Source organism: Arachis stenosperma, chromosome 7 (genome assembly GCF_014773155.1).
Source record: "Arachis stenosperma cultivar V10309 chromosome 7, arast.V10309.gnm1.PFL2, whole genome shotgun sequence".
NCBI lineage: Eukaryota > Viridiplantae > Streptophyta > Magnoliopsida > Fabales > Fabaceae > Arachis > Arachis stenosperma.
Window position 1 is genome coordinate 34872846 of NC_080383.1, and position 20365 is coordinate 34893210.

At 42.2% G+C, this 20365-nt stretch overlaps 1 protein-coding gene and 1 non-coding gene across 2 annotated transcripts; one reads left to right on the forward strand and one right to left on the reverse strand.

Annotated features, from left to right (window-relative positions):
* Window positions 1-9265: 9265 nt before the first annotated feature.
* Window positions 9266-9985, forward strand: LOC130939690 (uncharacterized). The gene has a single exon (XM_057867782.1). The coding sequence runs from the start codon at window positions 9266-9268 to the stop codon at window positions 9983-9985; it is 720 nt and encodes a 239-aa protein (XP_057723765.1).
* A 6215-nt stretch (window positions 9986-16200) lies between these two features.
* On the reverse strand, window positions 16201-16308 carry LOC130942668 (small nucleolar RNA R71). Its single transcript, XR_009071232.1, has one exon. It is a non-coding gene; the product is annotated as a small nucleolar RNA R71 (small nucleolar RNA).
* Window positions 16309-20365: the final 4057 nt, after the last annotated feature.

A 20365-nucleotide genomic window follows, 5' to 3' on the forward strand; every position in this document is an offset into this window, starting at 1 on the left:
GAGTTCCACTTCCAAAATGAACTTCTGAGGCATCTCATTTTTCTTTGACAAACCCCCTGTTCTTTGACATTCATTGCAATGGCTCACAAAGTCTCTAGCATCCTTGAAGATTGAAGGCCAGTAGAAACCACTTTGAAGTACCTTTGCAGCCGTTCTTTCAGCCCCAAAATGACCACCATAACTAGAGTTGTGACAATGCCATAGTATGTTCTTCATCTCACCCTCTGACACACATCTTCTTATCATTCCATCTGGGCATCTTTTGAACAAAAATGGTTCATCCCAGAAGAAGAACTTAGCCTCATGCAGCAGCTTCTTAACTTGTTGTTTTGTGTACTCTTGTGGAATGATTCTTCCTGCCTTGTAGTTGGCCATGTCTGCAAACCAAGGGACGTGTTGAATTTGCAAGAGGTGCTCATCTGGAAATTCTTCATTTATTGATTGAAGGTTGTCTTGGCATGCATCTTGTGGTAGCCTTGATAAGTGGTCAGCAACTTGATTTTCATTGCCCTTTCTATCTTTTATCTCAATGTCAAACTCTTGTAGGAGTAGTACCCATCTGATGAGCCTTGGTTTGGCATCCTGTTTTGATATAAGATACTTAAGAGCAGCATGGTCAGTATACACTAAAACTTTAGATCCAATCAAATATTGTCTAAACTTATCAAAAGCATATACCACAGCTAGTAGCTCTTTCTCTGTTGTGGTGTAGTTTTTTTGAGCTTCATTCAATACCTTACTTGCATAGTAGATAACATGAAGCTTCTTTTCCTTCCTCTGCCCCAACACAGCACCAATTGCAAGGTTACTTGCATCACACATGAGTTCAAAAGGTAGTCTCCAACTTGGGGGTGTGATGATTGGTGCTGTGGTGAGCTTAGCCTTTAGAGTTTCAAAAGCATGTTTACACTCATCATCAAAAAGAAAAGGATTGTCTACCACCAGCAGATTGCTTAGTGGTTTTGCTATTTTGGAAAAATTTTTGATGAATCTCCTATAGAATCCAGCATGCCCTAAGAAGATTCTAACGGCTTTCACACTAGTTGGCAAAGGAAGTTTTTCTATAATTTCTACTTTTGCCTTGTCAACTTCTATACCCTTTCTTGAAATTTTGTGACCAAGAACGATGCCTTCGGGTACCATGAAATGGCATTTCTCCCAATTTAAAACTAAATTGGTTTCTTGGCACCTTTTCAAGACTAGGGTAAGATGGTGCAAGCAAGCATTGAAAAAATCACCAAAGACAGAGAAATCATCCATAAAGACTTCAATAAATTTTTCTACCATGCCTGAGAAGATTGATAGCATGCATCTTTGAAAGGTAGCTGGGGCATTACACAGTCCAAATGGCATTTTCCTGTATGCAAAGACTCCAAAGGGACAGGTAAAGGAGGTCTTCTCTTGATCCATGGGGTCAACCACTATCTGGTTATACCCAGAGTATCCATCAAGAAAACAGTAATAAGCATGGCCAGCCAACCTTTCAAGCATCTGGTCAATGAAAGGGAGAGGAAAGTGATCTTTTCGTGTGGCATCATTCAGCCTCCTATAATCTATGCACATCCTCCACCCTGTCACCGTTCGTGTTGGAATAAGTTCATTCTTCTCATTAACAATGACCGTCATTCCCCCTTTCTTAGGTACTACTTGCACTGGACTGACCCATGGGCTGTCAGATATAGGGTAGATGATCCCAGCTTTACATAACTTCAGGACTTCCTTTTGAACAACCTCCTTCATTGTGGGATTCAATCTTCTTTGAGGTTGTACCACTGGTTTGGAATTCTCCTCCAAGAGTATCTTGTGCATGCATATGGCAGGGCTTATGCCTTTCAAGTCATCAATGGTCCATCCCAACGCCTCTTTGTGAGCTCTCAATACTACAAGGAGCTTTTCTTCTTCCTCTACACTCAATGTAGAATTGATGATCACTGGGAAGCTGTCCTTTTCACCAAGAAATGCATACTTAAGATGAGGGGGTAGTGGTTTCAACTCTTGTTGTGGTGCCTCTTCTTTCATAGCTTCACTTGGTTCCTCTGATGCTTCCAATTTGTTCTCTTCTTGTCCTTGGATGTCCTGGACTTCCTCCTGTTTCACTTGATGGTTTGTGTCAAGTACTTCTTCAACCAAAGAATCCACTACATCAATCCTCATGCAACTTTCTTTCTCAACGGGGTGTTGCATTGCTTTGAAAACATTTATGGTCATTTGCTCATCATGCACTCTGAAAATCATTTCTCCCTTTTCCACATCAATGATTGTTCTAGCTGTAGCTAAAAAGGGTCTACCAAGAATGACTGAATTGTTTCCCTCTTCATCCATATCTAGGACCACAAAATCAGCTGGGAATATAAAGTTTCCCACTTTCACCAAGAGGTTCTCAACTACTCTATTTGGTATTTTGATGGATCTGTCAGCAAGTTGGAGTGACATCCTTGTGGGTTTAAGCTCTTCAATCATCATTTTCTTCATCATGGTAAGGGGCATTAAGTTAATGCTTGCTCCCAGGTCACAAAGTGATTTGTCAATGGCCATGCTCCCAATCGTGCAGGGTATGAGAAAGCTGCCAGGATCTTTGAATTTTGGTAGTAGCCCTTTTTGAATGATGGCACTGCACTCTTGAGTGAGAATCACTGTTTCTTTTTCTTGCCAACTTCTCTTCTTGGTGATCAATTCCTTAAGAAACTTTGCATATAATGGCATTTGTTCCAGAGCTTCTGCCAACGGGATGTTGATTTCGAGTTTCTTGAAGATTTCTAAGAACCTTGGGAATTGTTGGTCCTTTGCTCCTTTATGTATCCTAGTTGGGTATGGAAGCTTAGGTACATAAGCTTTTACTCCTTCATTCTTGTTTTCTTGTTGTAGCTTCACATTCTCCTTGTTATCATGGTTGCTTTCTTGACTGGGTGGTTTGCCTTGTGGCTTGACGTCCTCTTTGCTTTTTTTAGATGTTGAGGCCTTTTCTTCATCTTGCCTTTCCGCTTGTTTTTCCACTGTGGCTTGCTCTTTGGGTTTTATTGCTTCTTTATTCGAACTTTCTCCAACTACCTTGCCACTCCTCAACTGCAGAGCTTTACATTCCTCTCTCGGGTTGGGTATTGTATCACGTGGGAGAATATTAGTTGGTCGTTTAGCTTGTTTGGCTGATTGTCCCACTTGTCGCTCAATATTCTTCATGGTGGCCTCATGTTCCTTTTGTCCCTTAGCTAAGGCTTGAGTGGTTTGAGCAAGTGCTTGCAAGGTTGCTTCAAGATTTGAGATTCTGATCTCATGATGGTCAATTGGGGATATGATGGGGGTTGATTGTTGTTGGAAGTTGTTAGGTGGATTAGTGTGGTAATTCTGTGAGTTGGATGTTGGTGCAGGAAAGTTGTTTTGGTGAGTTTGTGAGTTATTGTGAGGTGGTTGATATGTGTTTTGTGTTTTTCTATATTGGTTAGTGTTGGTGGCATGGTGATTTTGGTTATTTGTGTTACGGGTGTGGTTGTGGTTGTTGTTCTTTTGCCAATGGTTTTCACCCCACTTTAGATTGGGATGATTTTTCCAGGATGGGTTGTATGTATCACCATGAAATTCATCCTGAGAATTTGAAGTATTTTGCATGTACTGAACTTGTTCTTGTGGCTGTTCAACAGTGGTCCCTTCACCTTGGCTCCATTCAAGTGATGATTGATTTGTTGTGTTCACTGATGCTAGCTGGAGACCATCCATTCTATTTGTTATCATTTCCATTTGTTGTTAGATTTGTTGGTGCATTAACTTATTTTGTGCCAAGATAGCGTCAACACCTTCAAGCTCCATTACGCCTTTCTTTGGGGCCGGGTTATGTTGCCTCTCTGATGAGTAATAATACTGATTGTTTGCCACAATCTCAATGAGGTCTTGAGCCTCCTCAGCAGTTTTCATCATGTTGAGTGATCCTCCTGATGAGTAGTCTAGTCCCTTCCTTGCTTCTAAGCTTAAACCTTCATAGAAGTTTTGGAGTTTGACCCAGTCACTAAACATGTCAGGTGGACATCTTCTCATTAGTGCCTTATATCTTTCCCAGGCTTCATACAATGACTCCCCTTCCATTTGCCTGAAAGTTTGAACCTCTGTCTTCAACTTGATGATTCTTTGAGGTGGGTAAAACTTTGCTAGAAATCTGCCCATCACGTCATTCCAATTGTTGAGGCTTTTCTTGGGGAATGACTCTAGCCATTGAGTGGCCTTGTCCCTCAAAGAGAATGGAAATAGCAGCAGTTTGTAGACATCTGGATGCACTCCATTTGTCTTCACTGTATTGCATATCCTCAGAAAAATAGACAGATGTTGATTTGGGTCTTCAAGAGGTCCCCCTCCATAAGAGCAGTTGTTTTGTACCAAAGTGATGAGCTGAGGTTTCAACTCAAAATTATGGGCATGAACATTTGGAGTGGCAATACTGCTCCCACAATGTCTTGGATCAGGGATGGTATAAGAAGATAACACCCTTCTAGGTGGTACATCATTGTTGTTGACCCCTCCAGGAGGATTGTGCATGTCGTCCTCTATGACTTGGTCTTCTCCCTCTGATTCTTCTTCACCAACTATCCCCTTTCCTCTTTCTGCTCTTCTTATCCTTCAGAGGGTTCTCTCGTCCTCAGTATTAGGTCTATTAGCTCCTGACATACACAAACACAACCAAAATCACAAGTGAAACACTCTAGAACTAGAGTGGAATTGGAGTTAGTGAAACAAAGTATCAAACAGTTAGTGGGCTTAACAAAAACACTAAAAAAAATGCTTAATCTAAACCACCATTCACTTAATCATTGTCAATCTTTTCCAATCCCCGGCAACGGCGCCAAAAACTTGATACGTAAAAATTTGATTTCACGTACAACCGGCAAGTATACCGGGTCGTATCAAGTAATAAAACTCACTAAGAGTGAGGTCGATCCCACAGAGATTGGTAGATTAAGCAACTTTAGTTTAATGATGGATTTAGTCAAGCAAACATGATTTTGATTTTATGAGCATTGTGACTTTTGAACATAATTGCAGGAATTTAAATGGCAAGGAATTTAAAGAACGGGAATATAGAAATAAAATGAAAGTAAATAACTGAAACTTAAAATGCAAGAAACTTAAATGACATCAAAGATAAATGGCAAGGAATTAAAGGTTGCAGAAATTTAAAGAGCATAAGAGCAAGAGCAAGAAATAAAGAGACAGAATGTAGATGACAAGAAAAATAAATTGCAAGAATGTAGAAGGGAAATGGGGTAATGGGTGTTCAAACAACTAAGAGCAAAAGAAATAAGAATTAATGAAGGAGAGGATCATTAGGGATCAGAGATGCAAATTCTCATGAATTGATGTTGATCAATTCCTTCTCAATCATGGGTATAGATCCATCGCAAGTGGGTAATTGAATCCCAATCTCTTGGTGATTCAATTTCTCTCAACATAACCAATTGCCACTCTCGTGATCTAATTGTTCATGAGAAGAGATGAAGCTCAATTTCTAATCCAAGCCACACAATGTCCATAATCTCAACTTAGGGAGGTTACATCTCACATACCAACCCAAGTGTATTGATTAAGGAGATTATGAAAGGATGAACTCTAAACTGAACTATGTGGTTCATTTCTCAAATTCACCACATAATTCATATAGATTAACCCCTCTCTCGATGGTGGTTGAATCTTTGAAGAACAAAGAATTTTCTCTTGGATTAACCACTTGAATTGAGAAGGAGAAGATGATGTATCAATGCATTCAAACAAGCAGAGCTCTTCCCCCTAATGAAAGTGGGGTTTAGTGAATCATAGCTCCAATTTCAACAACAATTGCCATAAATGAAAATTAAACTAAGTGTGAAGAAAGATGAAGAAGAAGAAGAAAATGCTTAAAACTCAAAAATGAAGAAGAGAAGTTCCAAGAAGAACCAAAATAGCTCTCCGGGTATCCTCCCGGAAATGCTAGAGAGTTCTCCAAGTAAAAAGTGCTAGTAAGTGCTGAAAGTTTAGAAATCTAAGTGTCAAAAAGTCCCCCTAAAGTACAAACTCCTTCTCTATTTATATTAGTCCTAAAACTCCTTCAAAGATCTTCAATTGGGCTAGCAATGTGGGCTTTCTCTTTGTTGAATTCTTGGCTCCACGGAAGAAGTGTTCTAGACATGGAAGGAGGAGTTCATTCATGATGCTTCTGGCCCAATGGCTTGGCGTTGTTGCCAATAACGCTAGCCTTAATGCACTTTGGCAACGTGCATTATGTTTTCCTGGGAGTGAGCTTTGAGACTTGGGCGTTGCTAGCCCAAGTTGTTGCTAACAACTTGATTTTCTTCTTCTTGACTCTACTTTCATGCTAAATGTAGCCCAGAATTTGAGTGTCAATCCTCTGCTTCAATATGGACTATCATACATCATTGGAAAGCTCAGAGTGTCTTCTTTCTAATGCACTTGGATTCATCTCAATTGGATTTTTCTAGCTCAAGTTATGCTTCCTCAAAGAAGGTAAGGTCAAGCTGCCAAGTTGTTGCTGAAAACGCCTCTTTCTGATCAAGTTGGCAACGTGCCAAGCCTCCCAAGGCTAGAACATGGGGCTGGCGTTGTCCTCAAACACGCCCCCTTGTTGGCACGTTGGCAACGTGCTCGTGCTCCCCTCCAGGGCTGCTTTCTAGCATTCAACTTTGCTTGTCACGTTGCCTTGGAAAACGCCTTTAGAAGCTAGCGTTGGCAACGTGCTCGAGTGCTTCTCAAAATAGCTTGTCACGTTGCCTTGGAGCACGCCTTTAGAAGCTGGCGTTGGCAACGTGCTCGAGTGCTTCTCAAAATAGCTTGTCACGTTGCCTTGGAGCACGCCTTTGGAAGCTGGCATTGGCAACGTGGGTGGAGATCCAAGGCTTGGTGCCTACCAAGCAGTCCTTCCTGGCGTTGCCTTAGAACACGCCAATGAAAGTGGCGTTGGCAACGTCCTCGAAGCTCCTTCCTGGCCCAAGTTGGCAACACCCACATGTGCACTCCAATGTTGCTTGGCGTTGCCTTCAAACACTCACCCTTTCCCCAAGTTGGCAACGTGCTCTTATTTGTTGGCCCAGAATCTTGTCCCTGGCGTTATTGATGAACACGCCAGTTCATTCCCAAGTTAGCAATGCTCTCGAGCTCTAGGTTGGCCCAGAATCCTTGCTTGCATGCGTTGCCAAGGAACACGCCCATGCTCTCCCAGCCCAACAACGTGCTCGAGCTTTCCTATGGCACCAAGCTTTGGTTGCTACGTTGCCAAGGAACACGCCTTCAGACTTTGGCGTTGGCAACGTGGTGCATCTCCCTTTCCTGCCCAAGCCTTCTTGCTGCTGGCGTTGTCACCAAACACGCCCTTGTTGGTGGCGTTGGCAACGTGCTAGGGGGCTGCTTCCTTCTAGGTTTTTGCTCCCTGGCGTTGCTATGGAACACGCTATTAGTTTGGGGAGTTGGCAACGTGCCAACCCACTCTTCTTGGCTTGCCATGGATTGTTTGCGTTGCTCTCAAACACGCCATTGTACATTCAAGTTGGCAACTTGCTTTGAAGCTTCAAATTCACCTTCCAGGGCTACTTGGTGTTATTGCCAAGCACTCAAGTGATAATGCACGTTGGCAACGCCCAAGTCTCTTTCTCCTTGCCAAGCTTGCTATGTCCCCAATCTTTCTTGCTCAAATTCTTGCTCCATTGCCTTCTTACTTCATTACCTATCATTAACCCAAGAAATTGTCTCAAAGTATTGCCATTCCATGCAATCAATTTCATGAGATTCATTCATACTCATTCATTTATGTATTCCTTAAATCATTTGCATGAATTTGGCTACAATCAACATGTTCCTTGATATTCTCATGCATGAAGACAAAACTCATAAAAATACTTGTTTATTTAGAGAAAATGAGTGAAACTAAGCTAAAACCAACCAAACTAACTAGCTAATATAGCAACTATGCAAATGCATCAGTAGCCATAGCCATTAAAGTCGCGACGACATCGATTGAGGACCTGTGCAGGTTCCGTATGACGTGTTGCGTTGTGCGCGATGTAGGCGACGACGATACTGTGCTCAGGATGGTTGCCATGCCACCTCCGCATGACATGAATTGGGTGTGGATACGGGACCCTATTGGGCGAAGATTTTTCGAGAGGTGCATGGAGATTGGTCACCCGGAACTTCTGTTTCGGGAGGCGCCGCGGGAGCTCTACATAAGACGTAACCACGCCGTCGGATGGGAAATGCTGCAAAATGCAGCAAGGAATGGGCTGGACGCCGCCAAGTACGCACTTTCAATGGAGTAGCTCCTCCGAAGGGACGACAGAGACGCCAAAAAAGAAGGTTTGGAACTATTTCGCACGTTCGAAGCGGGTAACTTACTCCCGGCATGTTACTCGAGTTGCTTCGCAGTCCTTACAATTTCTTGGCCAGATGAAGTCCAAATGCCGGATAAGGGAGAAGAACATACAGTATGTGACTCAACCAGATGCTTGACCCGAGGCCACATGGGTCTTCTCTATGACTACCGCCGAAGGGCGGTAGAGCGGGGCTCCATCCACGGTGTCGGAGGCGCCAACCATATTCGGTGCATTTGTTGTCGCGCCGACTACGAAGTGGAACGATTCGTTGACATAGCTAAGGTTTAGGATTGTTATGCATATTAGGTTTATTATTGACATATAACACTTCGGTTTAGTATGGACGTATAATATTAGCGGTTATCTACTTTATTACCATATAAATGTTATTTAGGTAAACGGATACTTATTACATATAGATATCTTAAAATTATAGTTAAACAACAAGAATTTTGAACAATGTCTAAATAATGTCAATTAATATTATTAAAATATTAGACTTAATTAATAGCATTAAATTCTGATATAACAAAACATAAAGAGCAAAAAAAATATATTTGGGAATCCCCAAGCGACGAAATGGAAAAAACCTAACTTTAAAGGGAAGTTATTGACCGGTTAGTTAAACAAAAATAAAAAAAACTAAAAAAATAAGAATAAACGGGACGTGTTGGCTAAGGAACCCTTGTGTGAGCCGACGGGAAACTCAACCGGCAGGCTCCCTAAACGACGTGATTGTAGCTGAGTAGGTGTAGATGCACGGTACACAACCGATGGGATACCATCGCACACGGCACCGGGTGACTATAAAGTCACCGTAAACAACAACCATTGAGATAACTGCTTGGAGCCTTTCTGTTATCCAGTACTTACACATAACCGACCATTTATCTATCGTGTGAGGGCGCTCAATACAAGGGGAGGAGATGTATCGTCCGACAGGCCCGGCCAACCTTCCCCACGATGTATGGACCTTAATTGCCGGAAGGACCGCAGCACAGTCCGTCAGGGACTTGTACAGTCTCAGGATGTCATGCACCGCTACACGTAATGCAGGGGATGAGGATTTCGTTTACAGATGCGCCAACATTCCAATTTGGGACCAACGATGGTGGAGTGTGAGTCCCATGCACCAGCCGGGAAGAAACTTCTTAGCGCGATGCAGGCAGAGTGGGCACCTGGAAGTTCTGTTTTGGTCTGCTGTGTCTGACCTTTTCCTAGGCGAGTGTCGTTTTGCGGGGATGGAAACCATGCACGTTGTCACAGCCCAGGGCCATTCGGCAGCCCAGTACACAGTGGCGATGATGCTGATGCTACGCGACGACGCCGAGTCAAAGAACAAGGGCTTACAAACATTTCGTGGGCTTGAGGCGGCCGGTGCCCTAACAAACTGCAAATTGGTGTTCCGCGGCGTTGTCCAGGGGACGTGGAGACACCTGCGTCGCCTGCCAAGGCTAAACGCAGAGAATCAAGTCTATTCTTCGCATGCATGTCCAAGCCGTGGAAACATGGGTGCCATTTACCGCCATCAACGCTATGGAAGAGGGTGGGACGTAAACGACGGTGACGGAGGTGCTGCTCATATTCCGTGCGTGCATTGTAGGGCTGATTATGAATTGATCCTGTTTGTCCACCTCTTTGACTGATTGGATAGGAAAGGGTTCTCTATATTTTGTTGGTTATCCTATGTAATATATGTATTATCACTATTATGTAATAATTTTTCCAACTATTTGACTCGTTTTGATACTGTTTGTCTCATTTTACCATCATTTTTATTTTTGTGTTTTCTGCTTAGTATTAAAAATTTAACTTATGGAAAATACAATTGTTTCCACTTACTGACCTCACATTCGGTGACCCTTGGTTGCATAGCCAAGTAATAAAGTTTTTTTTTATGAGATCAACACGAGTCCTGTCTGCCACGTTATTCATAGCAGTCCATAGACCTTCAGCCCTTCCTGTCTACTCTAACGTCACATTGCCAAGATTTGCAATCATAGCGGATTTTGCGCAATCGATGCAGCATAAGTTTTCCCAGGCTTTTTCTTCGTTTATCGATAAAACCACCAGCTGCATTGTTATATTCATTTTCTCAAGGAATAGCATACGTACATTAATTAACCACATTAAAATGTATTAATTTATTTATTATTAACTTAAATTTTGATTTTCATTAATGTATATCAATGTACAAGTCCGTCACAATTCATAACCATTCCTTATATTTATCCATAACCTCTGCCGGGAGAAAACTCATAGCTTCAAGGGCCGTTATCGTCTACCAAACCTCCCGGTCTTCATTTGAGAAAATGTCGCACGAATCCTTCGACGACCACGCCATTAGTCCGGGCGACCTCGAGGAACATCCGACCGCAGACCTGATGAACACCCTCCAACAGAGGATGAGGTTTCTGAGTGATAGTCTTCGTAGGACACAAGACGAAGCAAGGACGGCGAGGATCGAGGCAATCACCGTGAAAGTCAGGGCTAGTATCAGGAAGCATCAACTGGAACAAGGCCGCCGGTTGGAAAAGAAGTTGCGCACGGAGATGGAACAGCATCAAACCACCGTTCGCGAACTCGAAGACAAAGCAAACGCTTTGAAAGCGGAAATTGCCGATCTTCGTTGAAGGGAACAGCAACAGATGGCACCGTGGCATGAAATGGAAGGCAGGCTTGAGGTTGTGGAGATCAAGGTAGGTTTATTGGTCCGCCAACTGTATGGTCAACCTGCGGCAATGGCAGACGGCTCTGACTATCAGGAAACTGCCGGGCAGAATGGAGACGATGTCGGGGCTATATGACCCACGGCATCTACCTTCCAAGTCTTTATTTGCTGTGTTTCCGTATTTCCCTAGCTGTTCTTTTCATGTTCTGTAACCCCTGCGTAAAACTCAGTTTTCTTAATTATATATAATTTCCGCAGCATTTGAGTTTTCTTTCTTTCTTTCTTTCTATTTTCGGATGAAGCTATGTACACAGTAGCAACATGGCCGACACGTAACCTGCTTTGATGTTGCCCTCCGTCCAGGCCCCAGACAGCAGTTCCATCCCAATGCCACGGCGGGCAAACCGGAAATACTCCGTCAACCCCTGTCGGAGTATAGCATCCACAATTCCTGCTTCAACACAGTGACCGATACTCTCCGGCCGGTCAAGGAAAAATAAAAAGGACAATAACGGTATAACACGTAAATCATTTCGTTGCCCAACATTAGATTATACACCGACATTAGTTAATTTTTACAGCTTAGCGCATAACTCGTTTCGTTGCCCAACATTATGGTTAATACTGGATATTTAGTACATTTAATTTATGTACTTAGACCCATATTTACCTATACGTACAATTAGAAGTGGCATCCTTTTGCCAAACGCAGGTGGGCAGTCTGCTTTTCATTTTCCAGTTTGCGTAGATATCCGGAAATGAGAAATGGGAATTGGGAAACGTGAATGACATTTTTGTTGTTTGCAAATTTAATGGAGCTCGTCGTTAATCGTTATTATTGGAAAGCGTCAGATAAAACAATTAAATACATGTCGTATTCTGTACATTATGGAATATTAAACCGATTAAAAACCCTCAATGATCACATCAAATTAAGTTATCGAATAATATGGTAAACTTTTTATTTTCGGTTAAATGCATTCATTTTTTTATGGTTGATTTGACAAAACAAAACTCTTTTCTTCCTATCTAACTTTGTACACCACACCCCTACACCTTACCCTGGCATTCCTGCACACCTGCTTCTGAACCTAATTCGGCTTGAAGTACACGCTAACTCCTGAGCGTGGGGTCCGCGCGACAGAAAACCTCTACCTTTCCACTTCCACTACTGAGCATCCAGCCGAGGGAAAACCTATAAACCAATTCGCACCATTGAGTCTGACCAAGTCAAACTAACCAAGCTCTACCCACGCGGGAAGATAGAAACAGAATAAAAATATATTATGATGATAACCGCGATTAAAGTTAACAAAAGTGGAGATAATACTTCATACGGTAACATAACTCATGAGAATCATAAACGACAAACCAGGAAAACAGAAACCCCAAGATATACAATTTTTATTCGAATGCAAACAACTGCAGGAACACCCGAACCTCGTAATCGGCCAAACACTGCACACAGGAGACCCGGGACAAATCTTCCACATCACCCATGGTTCCTCTGGTGCGGCAACTGGTTGAGCGACTGATGAGCGGATAATTTGTACGCTTTTTGGCATTGTTTTTAGTATGTTTTTAGTAGTTTTAGTTAGTTTTTAGTATACTTTTTATTAGTTTTTAGTTAAAATTCACTTTTCTGGACTTTACTATGTGTTTGTGTGTTTTTCTGTGATTTCAGGTATTTTCTGGCTGAAATTGAGGGACCTGAGCAAAAATCTGATTCAGAGACTGAAAAGGACTGCAGATGCTGTTGGATTCTGACCTCCCTGCACTCGAAGTGAATTTTCTGGAGCTACAGAAGCCCAATTGGCGCGCTCTCAACGGCGTTGGAAAGTAGACATCCTGGGCTTTCCAGCAATATATGATAGTCCATACTTTGCCTAAGATTTGATGGCCCAAACCGGCGTTCAAAGTCACCTTCAGAATTCCCAGCGTTAAACGCCGGAACTGGCACCAAAATGGGAGTTAAACGCCCAAACTGGCATAAAAGCTGGCGTTTAACTCCAAGAAGAGTCTCTACACGAAAAATGCTTCATTGCTCAGCCCAAGCACACACCAAGTGGGCCCGGAAGTGGATTTTTATGTCATTTACTCATCTTTGTAATTCTTAGGCTACTAGTTCCCTATAAGTAGGACCTTTTACTATTGTATTTTCATCTTTTGATCACTTTAGATCTCTAGATCATCTTTGGACATCTTGTTCTTAGATCATTGGGAGGCTGGCCTCACGGCCATGCCTAGACCTTGTTCTTATGTATTTTCAACGGTGGAGTTTCTACACACCATAGATTAAGGTGTGGAGCTCTGCTGTACCTCGAGTATTAATGCAATTACTATTGTTCTTCTATTCAATTCCGCTTGTTCTTATTCCAAGATATCACTTGTTCTTCAACTTGATGAATGTGATGATCCGTGACACTCATCATCATTCTCACTCATGAACACGTGACTGACAACCACTGCCGTTCTACAAGCAAACAAGGCTCTAGTGTTTATCTCTTGGATTCCTGATACACGATGCATGGTTGATCGCCTGACAACCGAGCGCTCGCCTGACAAACGAGCCAGCCATTCCGTGAGATCAGAGTCTTCGTGGTATAGGCAAGAACTGATGGCGGCATTCAAGAGAATTCGGAAGGTCTAACCTTGTCTGTGGTATTCTGAGTAGGATTCAATGATTGAATGACTGTGACGTGCTTCAAACTCCTGAGGGCGGGGCGTTAGTGACAGACGCAAAAGAATCACTGGATTCTATTCCGGCCTGATCGAGAACCGACAGATGGATAGCCGTGCCGTGACAGGGTGCGTTGAACATTTCCAATGAGAGGATGGGAGGTAGCCACTGACAACGGTGAAACCCTTGCATAAGCTTGCCATGGAAAGGAGTAAGAAGGATTGGATGAAGACAGTAGGAAAGCAGAGAGACGGAAGGGAAAGCATCTTCATACACTTATCTGAAGCTCTCACCAATGATATACATAAGTATCTCTATCTTTATCTTTATGTTTCATTCATCATCTATACCCATTTGAGTCTGCCTGACTAAGATTTACAAGGTGACCATAGCTTGCTTCATACCGACAATCTCCGTGGGATCGACCCTTACTCGCGTAAGGTTTATTACTTGGACGACCCAGTGCACTTGCTGGTTAGTTGTGCGAAGTTGTAGTGATCACAATTTTGCGCACCAAGTTTTTGGCGCCATTGCCGGGGATTGTTTCGAGTATGGACAACTGACGGTTCATCTTGTTGCTTAGATTAGGTATTTTTCTTCAGAGTTCTTAAGAATGAATTCTAGTGTTTCATGATGATCTGTTGAAGTCTGGCTGGCTGAGAAGCCATGTCTAATCTTATTGGACCGAGGTTTCAACTGATCATCACAAGAGCTTGTTGATCTCTATCAATCTTGCTATTGGAGCAATGAACTGCTAAGGCTTGGCTGGCCATTGGCCATGTCTAGTGTTTTGGACCGAAGCTTTCTTTGAAAGCTTGGCTGGCTGTGAAGCCATGTCTAATTCCTGGACCGAAGTCTTAGACTAGCATTGCAATGATTCCTGGAATTCAAATTGAGAATTCTGAAACCTTTATTTTCTATTTCCATATAATTTTCGAAAAATCCAAAAAAAAAAATTTCAAAATCATAAAAACCAAAAATATTTTATGTTTCTTGTTTGAGTCTAGTGTCTAATTTTAAGTTTGGTGTCTTGCATGCATTGTTTATTTGATCTTGGTTCTATTTTCAAGTCAATAGTACAGGGAACTGAAGATTCAGAACATGCAGCAGAGGAATTACACAAAAAAAAAAAGCTGGGCGTTCAAAACGCCCAGTGAAGAAGGACAGACTGGCGTTTAAACGCCAGCCAGGGTACCTGGTTGGGCGTTTAACGCCCAAAAAGGGAGTGCATTGGGCGTTAAACGCCAGAATGTGCACCATTCTGGGCGTTTAACGCCAGGATGGCACAAGAGGGAAGATTCTGTTTTTAATTCATATTTTTTTCAAGTTTTCAAAGTTTTTCAAAATCAAATCTTTTTCAAATCATATCTTTTCAATCAAATCTTTTTCAAAATCAATTTCTTTCCTTTTTCAAAGATACTTGCTAACAATTAATGATTTGATTGAACAATTCAAGTATGTTGCCTTTTCTGTTGAGAAAGGTTTAATGTTTGAATCATATCTTTTCTTGTTAGGCAAGTCATTAATTTTTAAAATCAAATCTTTTTAAAATGTTTTTTTTTAAATCATATCTTCTCAATCACATCTTTTTAAAAAAAACCAATCATATCTTCTTAACCACATCTTTTTCAAATAGTTTTCAATCAAATCTTTCTGATTTCTAATTTCAAAATCTTTTTCAAAAATCACTTGATCTCTTTCCCACTCTTGGTTTTCGAAAATTAACTAGTGTTTTTTCAAAATGTTTTTAAAATCTTTTACTTAATTTTCGAAAATTACTTCCCTTCTTCTCACATCCTTCTATTTATGGAGTACCACTCCTCCTCAATGCACAATTCGAACTCTATCTGATTAAAGTTCGAATTCTTCTACCTCTTCCTTCTAATTTTCTGTTCTTCTGACACCTCAAGGAATCTCTATACTGTGACATAGAGGATTCCATATTTTCTTGTTTTCTTCTCTTTCATATGAGCAGGAACAAAGACAAAGGCATTCTTGTTGAAGCTGACCCTGAACCTGAAAGGACCTTGAAGCGAAAGCTAAGAGAAGCTAAGGCACAACTCTCTGTAGAGGACCTAACCGAATTCTTCAAAGAAGAAGAACCCATGGCAGCCGAAAATAACAACAATACCAACAATGCAAGGAAGGTGCTTGGTGACTTTACTGCACCTACTCCCGACTTCTATGGGAGAAGCATCTCTATCCCTGCCATTGGAGCAAACAACTTTGAGCTTAAGCCTCAATTAGTTTCTCTAATGCAACAGAATTACAAGTTCCATGGACTTCCATTGGAAGATCCTCATCAGTTCTTAGCTGAGTTCTTGCAAATCTGTGACACTGTCAAGACTAATGGGGTTGACCCTGAGGTCTACAGACTAATGCTATTCCCTTTTGCTGTAAGAGACAGAGCTAGGACATGGTTGGACTCTCAACCTAAAGAAAGCCTGGACTCTTGGGAAAAGCTAGTCAATGCCTTCTTGGCAAAGTTCTTTCCACCTCAAAAATTGAGTAAGCTTAGAGTGGAAGTCCAAACCTTCAGACAGAAGGATGGAGAATCCCTCTATGAAGCTTGGGAAAGATACAAACAATTAATCAGAAAGTGTCCCTCAGACATGCTTTCTGAATGGAGCATCATAGGTATTTTCTATGATGGTCTCTCTGAACTATCCAAGATGTCTTTGGATAGCTCTGCTGGAGGATCTCTTCATTTGAAGAAGACGCCTGCAGAAGCTCAAGAGCTCATTGAAATGGTTGCAAATAACCAATTCATGTACACTTCTGAAAGGAATCCTGTGAACAATGGGACAAATCAGAAGAAAGGAGTTCTTGAGATTGATACTCTGAATGCCATATTGGCTCAGAACAAAATATTGACTCAACAAGTCAATTTGATTTCTCAAAGTCTGTCTGGAATGCAAAATGCACCAAGCAGTACTAAGGATGCTTCATCTGAAGAAGAAGCTTATGATCCTGAGAACCCTTCAATGGAAGAGGTGAATTACCTAGGAGAACCCTATGGAAACACCTATAATTCTTCATGGAGAAATCATCCAAATTTCTCATGGAAGGATCAACAGAGACCTCAACAAGGTGTCAACAACAATAATGGTGGAAGAAACAGGTTTAGCAATGGCAAGCCTTTTCCATCATCTTCTCAGCAACAGACAGAGAGTTCTAAGCAGAACCCCTCTGACTTAGCAACCATGGTCTCTGATCTAATCAAAACCACTCAAAGTTTCATGACTGAAACAAGGTCCTCCATTAGGAACTTGGAGGCACAAGTGGGACAGCTGAGCAAGAGAATTACTGAACTCCCTCCTAGTACTCTCCCAAGCAATACAGAAGAAAATCCAAAAGGAGAGTGCAAGGCCATCCACATGGCCGAATATGGAGAAGAAGGAGAGGAAGTGAACGCCACTGAGGAAGACCTCAGTGGGCGTGCACTGACCTCCACTGAGTTCCCTAATGAGGAACCATGGGAATCTGAGGCTCAAAATGAGACCATAGAGATTCTATTGGATTTACTTCTGCCATTCATGAGCTTTGATGAGTATTCTTCCTCTGAAGAGGATGAGTATGTCACTGAAGAGCAAGTTGCTAAATACCTTGGAGCAATCATGAAGCTAAATGACAGGTTATTTGGAAATGAGACTTGGGAGGATGAACCTCCTTTGCTCACCAAAGAACTGGATGACTTGTCTAGGCAGAAATTACCTCAAAAGAGACAAGCCCCTGGGAAGTTTTCAATACCATGTACCATAGGCACCATGACCTTCAAGAAGGCTCTGTGTGACTTAGGGTCAAGTGTAAACCTTATGCCTCTCTCTGTAATGGAGAAGCTAGGGATCTTTGAGGTACAAGCTGCAAGAATCTCACTAGAGATGGCAGACAATTCAAAGAAACAAGCTTATGGACTTGTAGAGGATGTTCTGGTGAAGATTGAAGACCATTACATCCCTGCTGATTTCATAGTCCTAGAGACTGGGAAGTGCATGGATGAATCTATCATCCTTGGCAGACCCTTCCTAGCCACAGCAAAGGCTGTGATTGATGTTGATGGAGGTGAACTGATCATTCAAGTGAATGAAGAATCCTTTGTGTTTAAGGCTCAAGGATATCCCTCTGTCACCATGGAGAAGAAGCATGAAGAGCTTCTCTCAAATCAGAGACAAACAGAGCCCCCACAGTCAAACTCTAAGTTTGGTGTTGGGAGGCCACAACCAAACTCTAAGTTTGATGTTGAACCCCCACATTCAAACTCTAAGTTTGGTGTTGGGAGGTTCCAACATTGCTCTGAGCATTTGTGAGGCTCCATGCGAGCCCTCTGTCAAGCTACTGACATTAAAGAAGCGCTTGTTGGGAGGCAACCCAATGTTATATTTTATCTATTTTCCTTTGTTATTTTACGTTTTTTGTAGGTTGATGATCATGAGAAGTCACAAAATCAATTGAAAAAGCAAAAATAGAATGAAAAACAGGAAGAAAAATAGCACACCCTGGAGGAAGAACCTACTGGCGTTTAAACGCCAGTAAGGCTAGCAGGTGGGCGTTTAACACCCAGTCTGGCACCATTCTGGGCGTTTAATGCTAGAAAGGGGCACCAGACTGGCGTTAAACGCCAGGAAAGGGCAAGAACCTGGCGTTAAACGCCAGAAAGGGGCACCAGCCCGGCGTTTAACGCCAGAATTGGCTCAAAACGTGATTTTGCATGCCATTTGGTGCAGGGATGACTTTTCCTTGACACCTCAGGATCTGTGGACCCCACAGGATCCCCACCAACCCCACCACTCTCTCTCTTCTTCACCCATTCACCAATCACCTCAACACCTCTTCCCCAAAAACCCTTCACCTATCAAATCCCATCTTTCTCTTCACCACTCACATCCATCCTTCATAAAACCCCACCTACCTCACCCTTCAAATTCAAACCACTTTCCCTCCCAAACCCACCCATACATGACCGAACCATGAGCCCCCCTCTCCTATATAAACCCTTCTTCACACCTTCATTTTCACACAACTTAAACACCACTTCTCCCCCTCTTTGGCCAAACATAAAGCCATTCACTTCTTCCTCATTTCTTCTTCTTCTACTCTCTTCTTTCTTCTTTTGCTCGAGGACGAGCAAACCTTTTAAGTTTGGTGTGGTAAAAGCATTGCTTTTTGTTTTTCCATAACCATTTATGGCATCTAAGGCCGGAGAAACCTCTAGAAAGAGGAAAGGGAAGGCAAAAGCTTCCACCTCCGAGTCATGGGAGATGGAGAGATTCATCTCAAGGGTGCATCAAGACCACTTCTATGAAGTTGTGGCCTTGAAGAAGGTGATCCCCGAGGTCCCTTTTTCACTCAAAAAGAGTGAATATCCGGAGATCCGACATGAGATCCGAAGAAGAGGTTGGGAAGTTCTCACCAACCCCATTCAACAAGTCGGAATCTTAATGGTTCAAGAGTTCTATGCCAATGCATGGATCACCAAGAACCATGATCAAAGTATGAACCCGGATCCAAAGAATTGGCTTACTATGGTTCGGGGGAAATACTTGGATTTTAGTCCGGAAAATGTGAGGTTGGCATTCAACTTGCCTATGATGCAAGGAGATGAACATCTTTACACTAGAAGGGTCAACTTTGATCAAAGGTTGGACCAAGTCCTCACTGACATTTGTGAAGAGGGCGCCCAATGGAAGAGAGATTCAAGAGGGAAGCCGGTTCAATTAAGAAGGCATGACCTCAAGCCTGTGGCTAGAGGATGGTTGGAATTTATCCAACGCTCAATCATTCCCACTAGCAACCGGTCCAAAGTTACTCTAGACCGAGCCATCATGATCCACAGCATCATGATTGGAGAAGAAGTGGAAGTTCATGAGGTTATAGCCCAAGAACTTTATAAGGTGGCGGACAAGTCCTCTACCTTAGCAAGGTTAGCCTTTCCTCACCTCATTTGTCACCTCTGTTATTCAGTAGGAGTTGACATAGAGGGAGACATCCCCATTGATGAGGACAAGCCCATTACTAAAAAGAGGATGGAGCAAACAAGAGACCCCTCTCATCATGAGATCCCTGAGATGCCTCAAGGGATGCACTTTCCTCCACAAGACTATTGGGAGCAAATTAACACCTCCCTAGGAGAATTGAGTTCCAACATAGGACAACTAAGGGTGGAGCATCAAGAACATTCCATCCTCCTCCATGAAATTAGAGAAGATCAAAGAATCATGAGAGAGGAGCAACAAAGACAAGGAAGAGACATTGAGGAGCTCAAGCACTCCATAAGACCTTCAAGAGGAAGAACAAGCCGCCATCACTAAGGTGGACCCGTTCTTTAATCTCCTTGTTCTTTATTTTCCTATTTTTCGAATTTTAGTGCTTATGTTTATCTATGTTTGTGTCTTATGATCATTAGTGTCTTAGTGTCTATGCCTTAAAGCTATGAATGTCCTATGAATCCATCACCTTTCTTAAATAAACAATGTTCTTAACTGAAAAAGAGAAGAATTGCATGAATTTTGAATTTTATAACAGATTAATTATTTTGATGTGGTGGCAATACTTTTGTTTTCTGAATGTATGCTTAAACAGTGCATATGTCTTTTGAATTTGTGGTTCATGATTGGTTGGCTCTTAAAAGAATGATGAAAAAGGAGACATGTTACTGAGGATCTGAAAAATCATAAA

What these genes read in the sequence shown, in the direction of transcription:
- LOC130939690 (XM_057867782.1), top strand. Translation starts at nt 9,266, where the DNA reads ATGTATCGTCCGACAGGCCCGGCCAACCTTCCCCACGATGTATGGACC.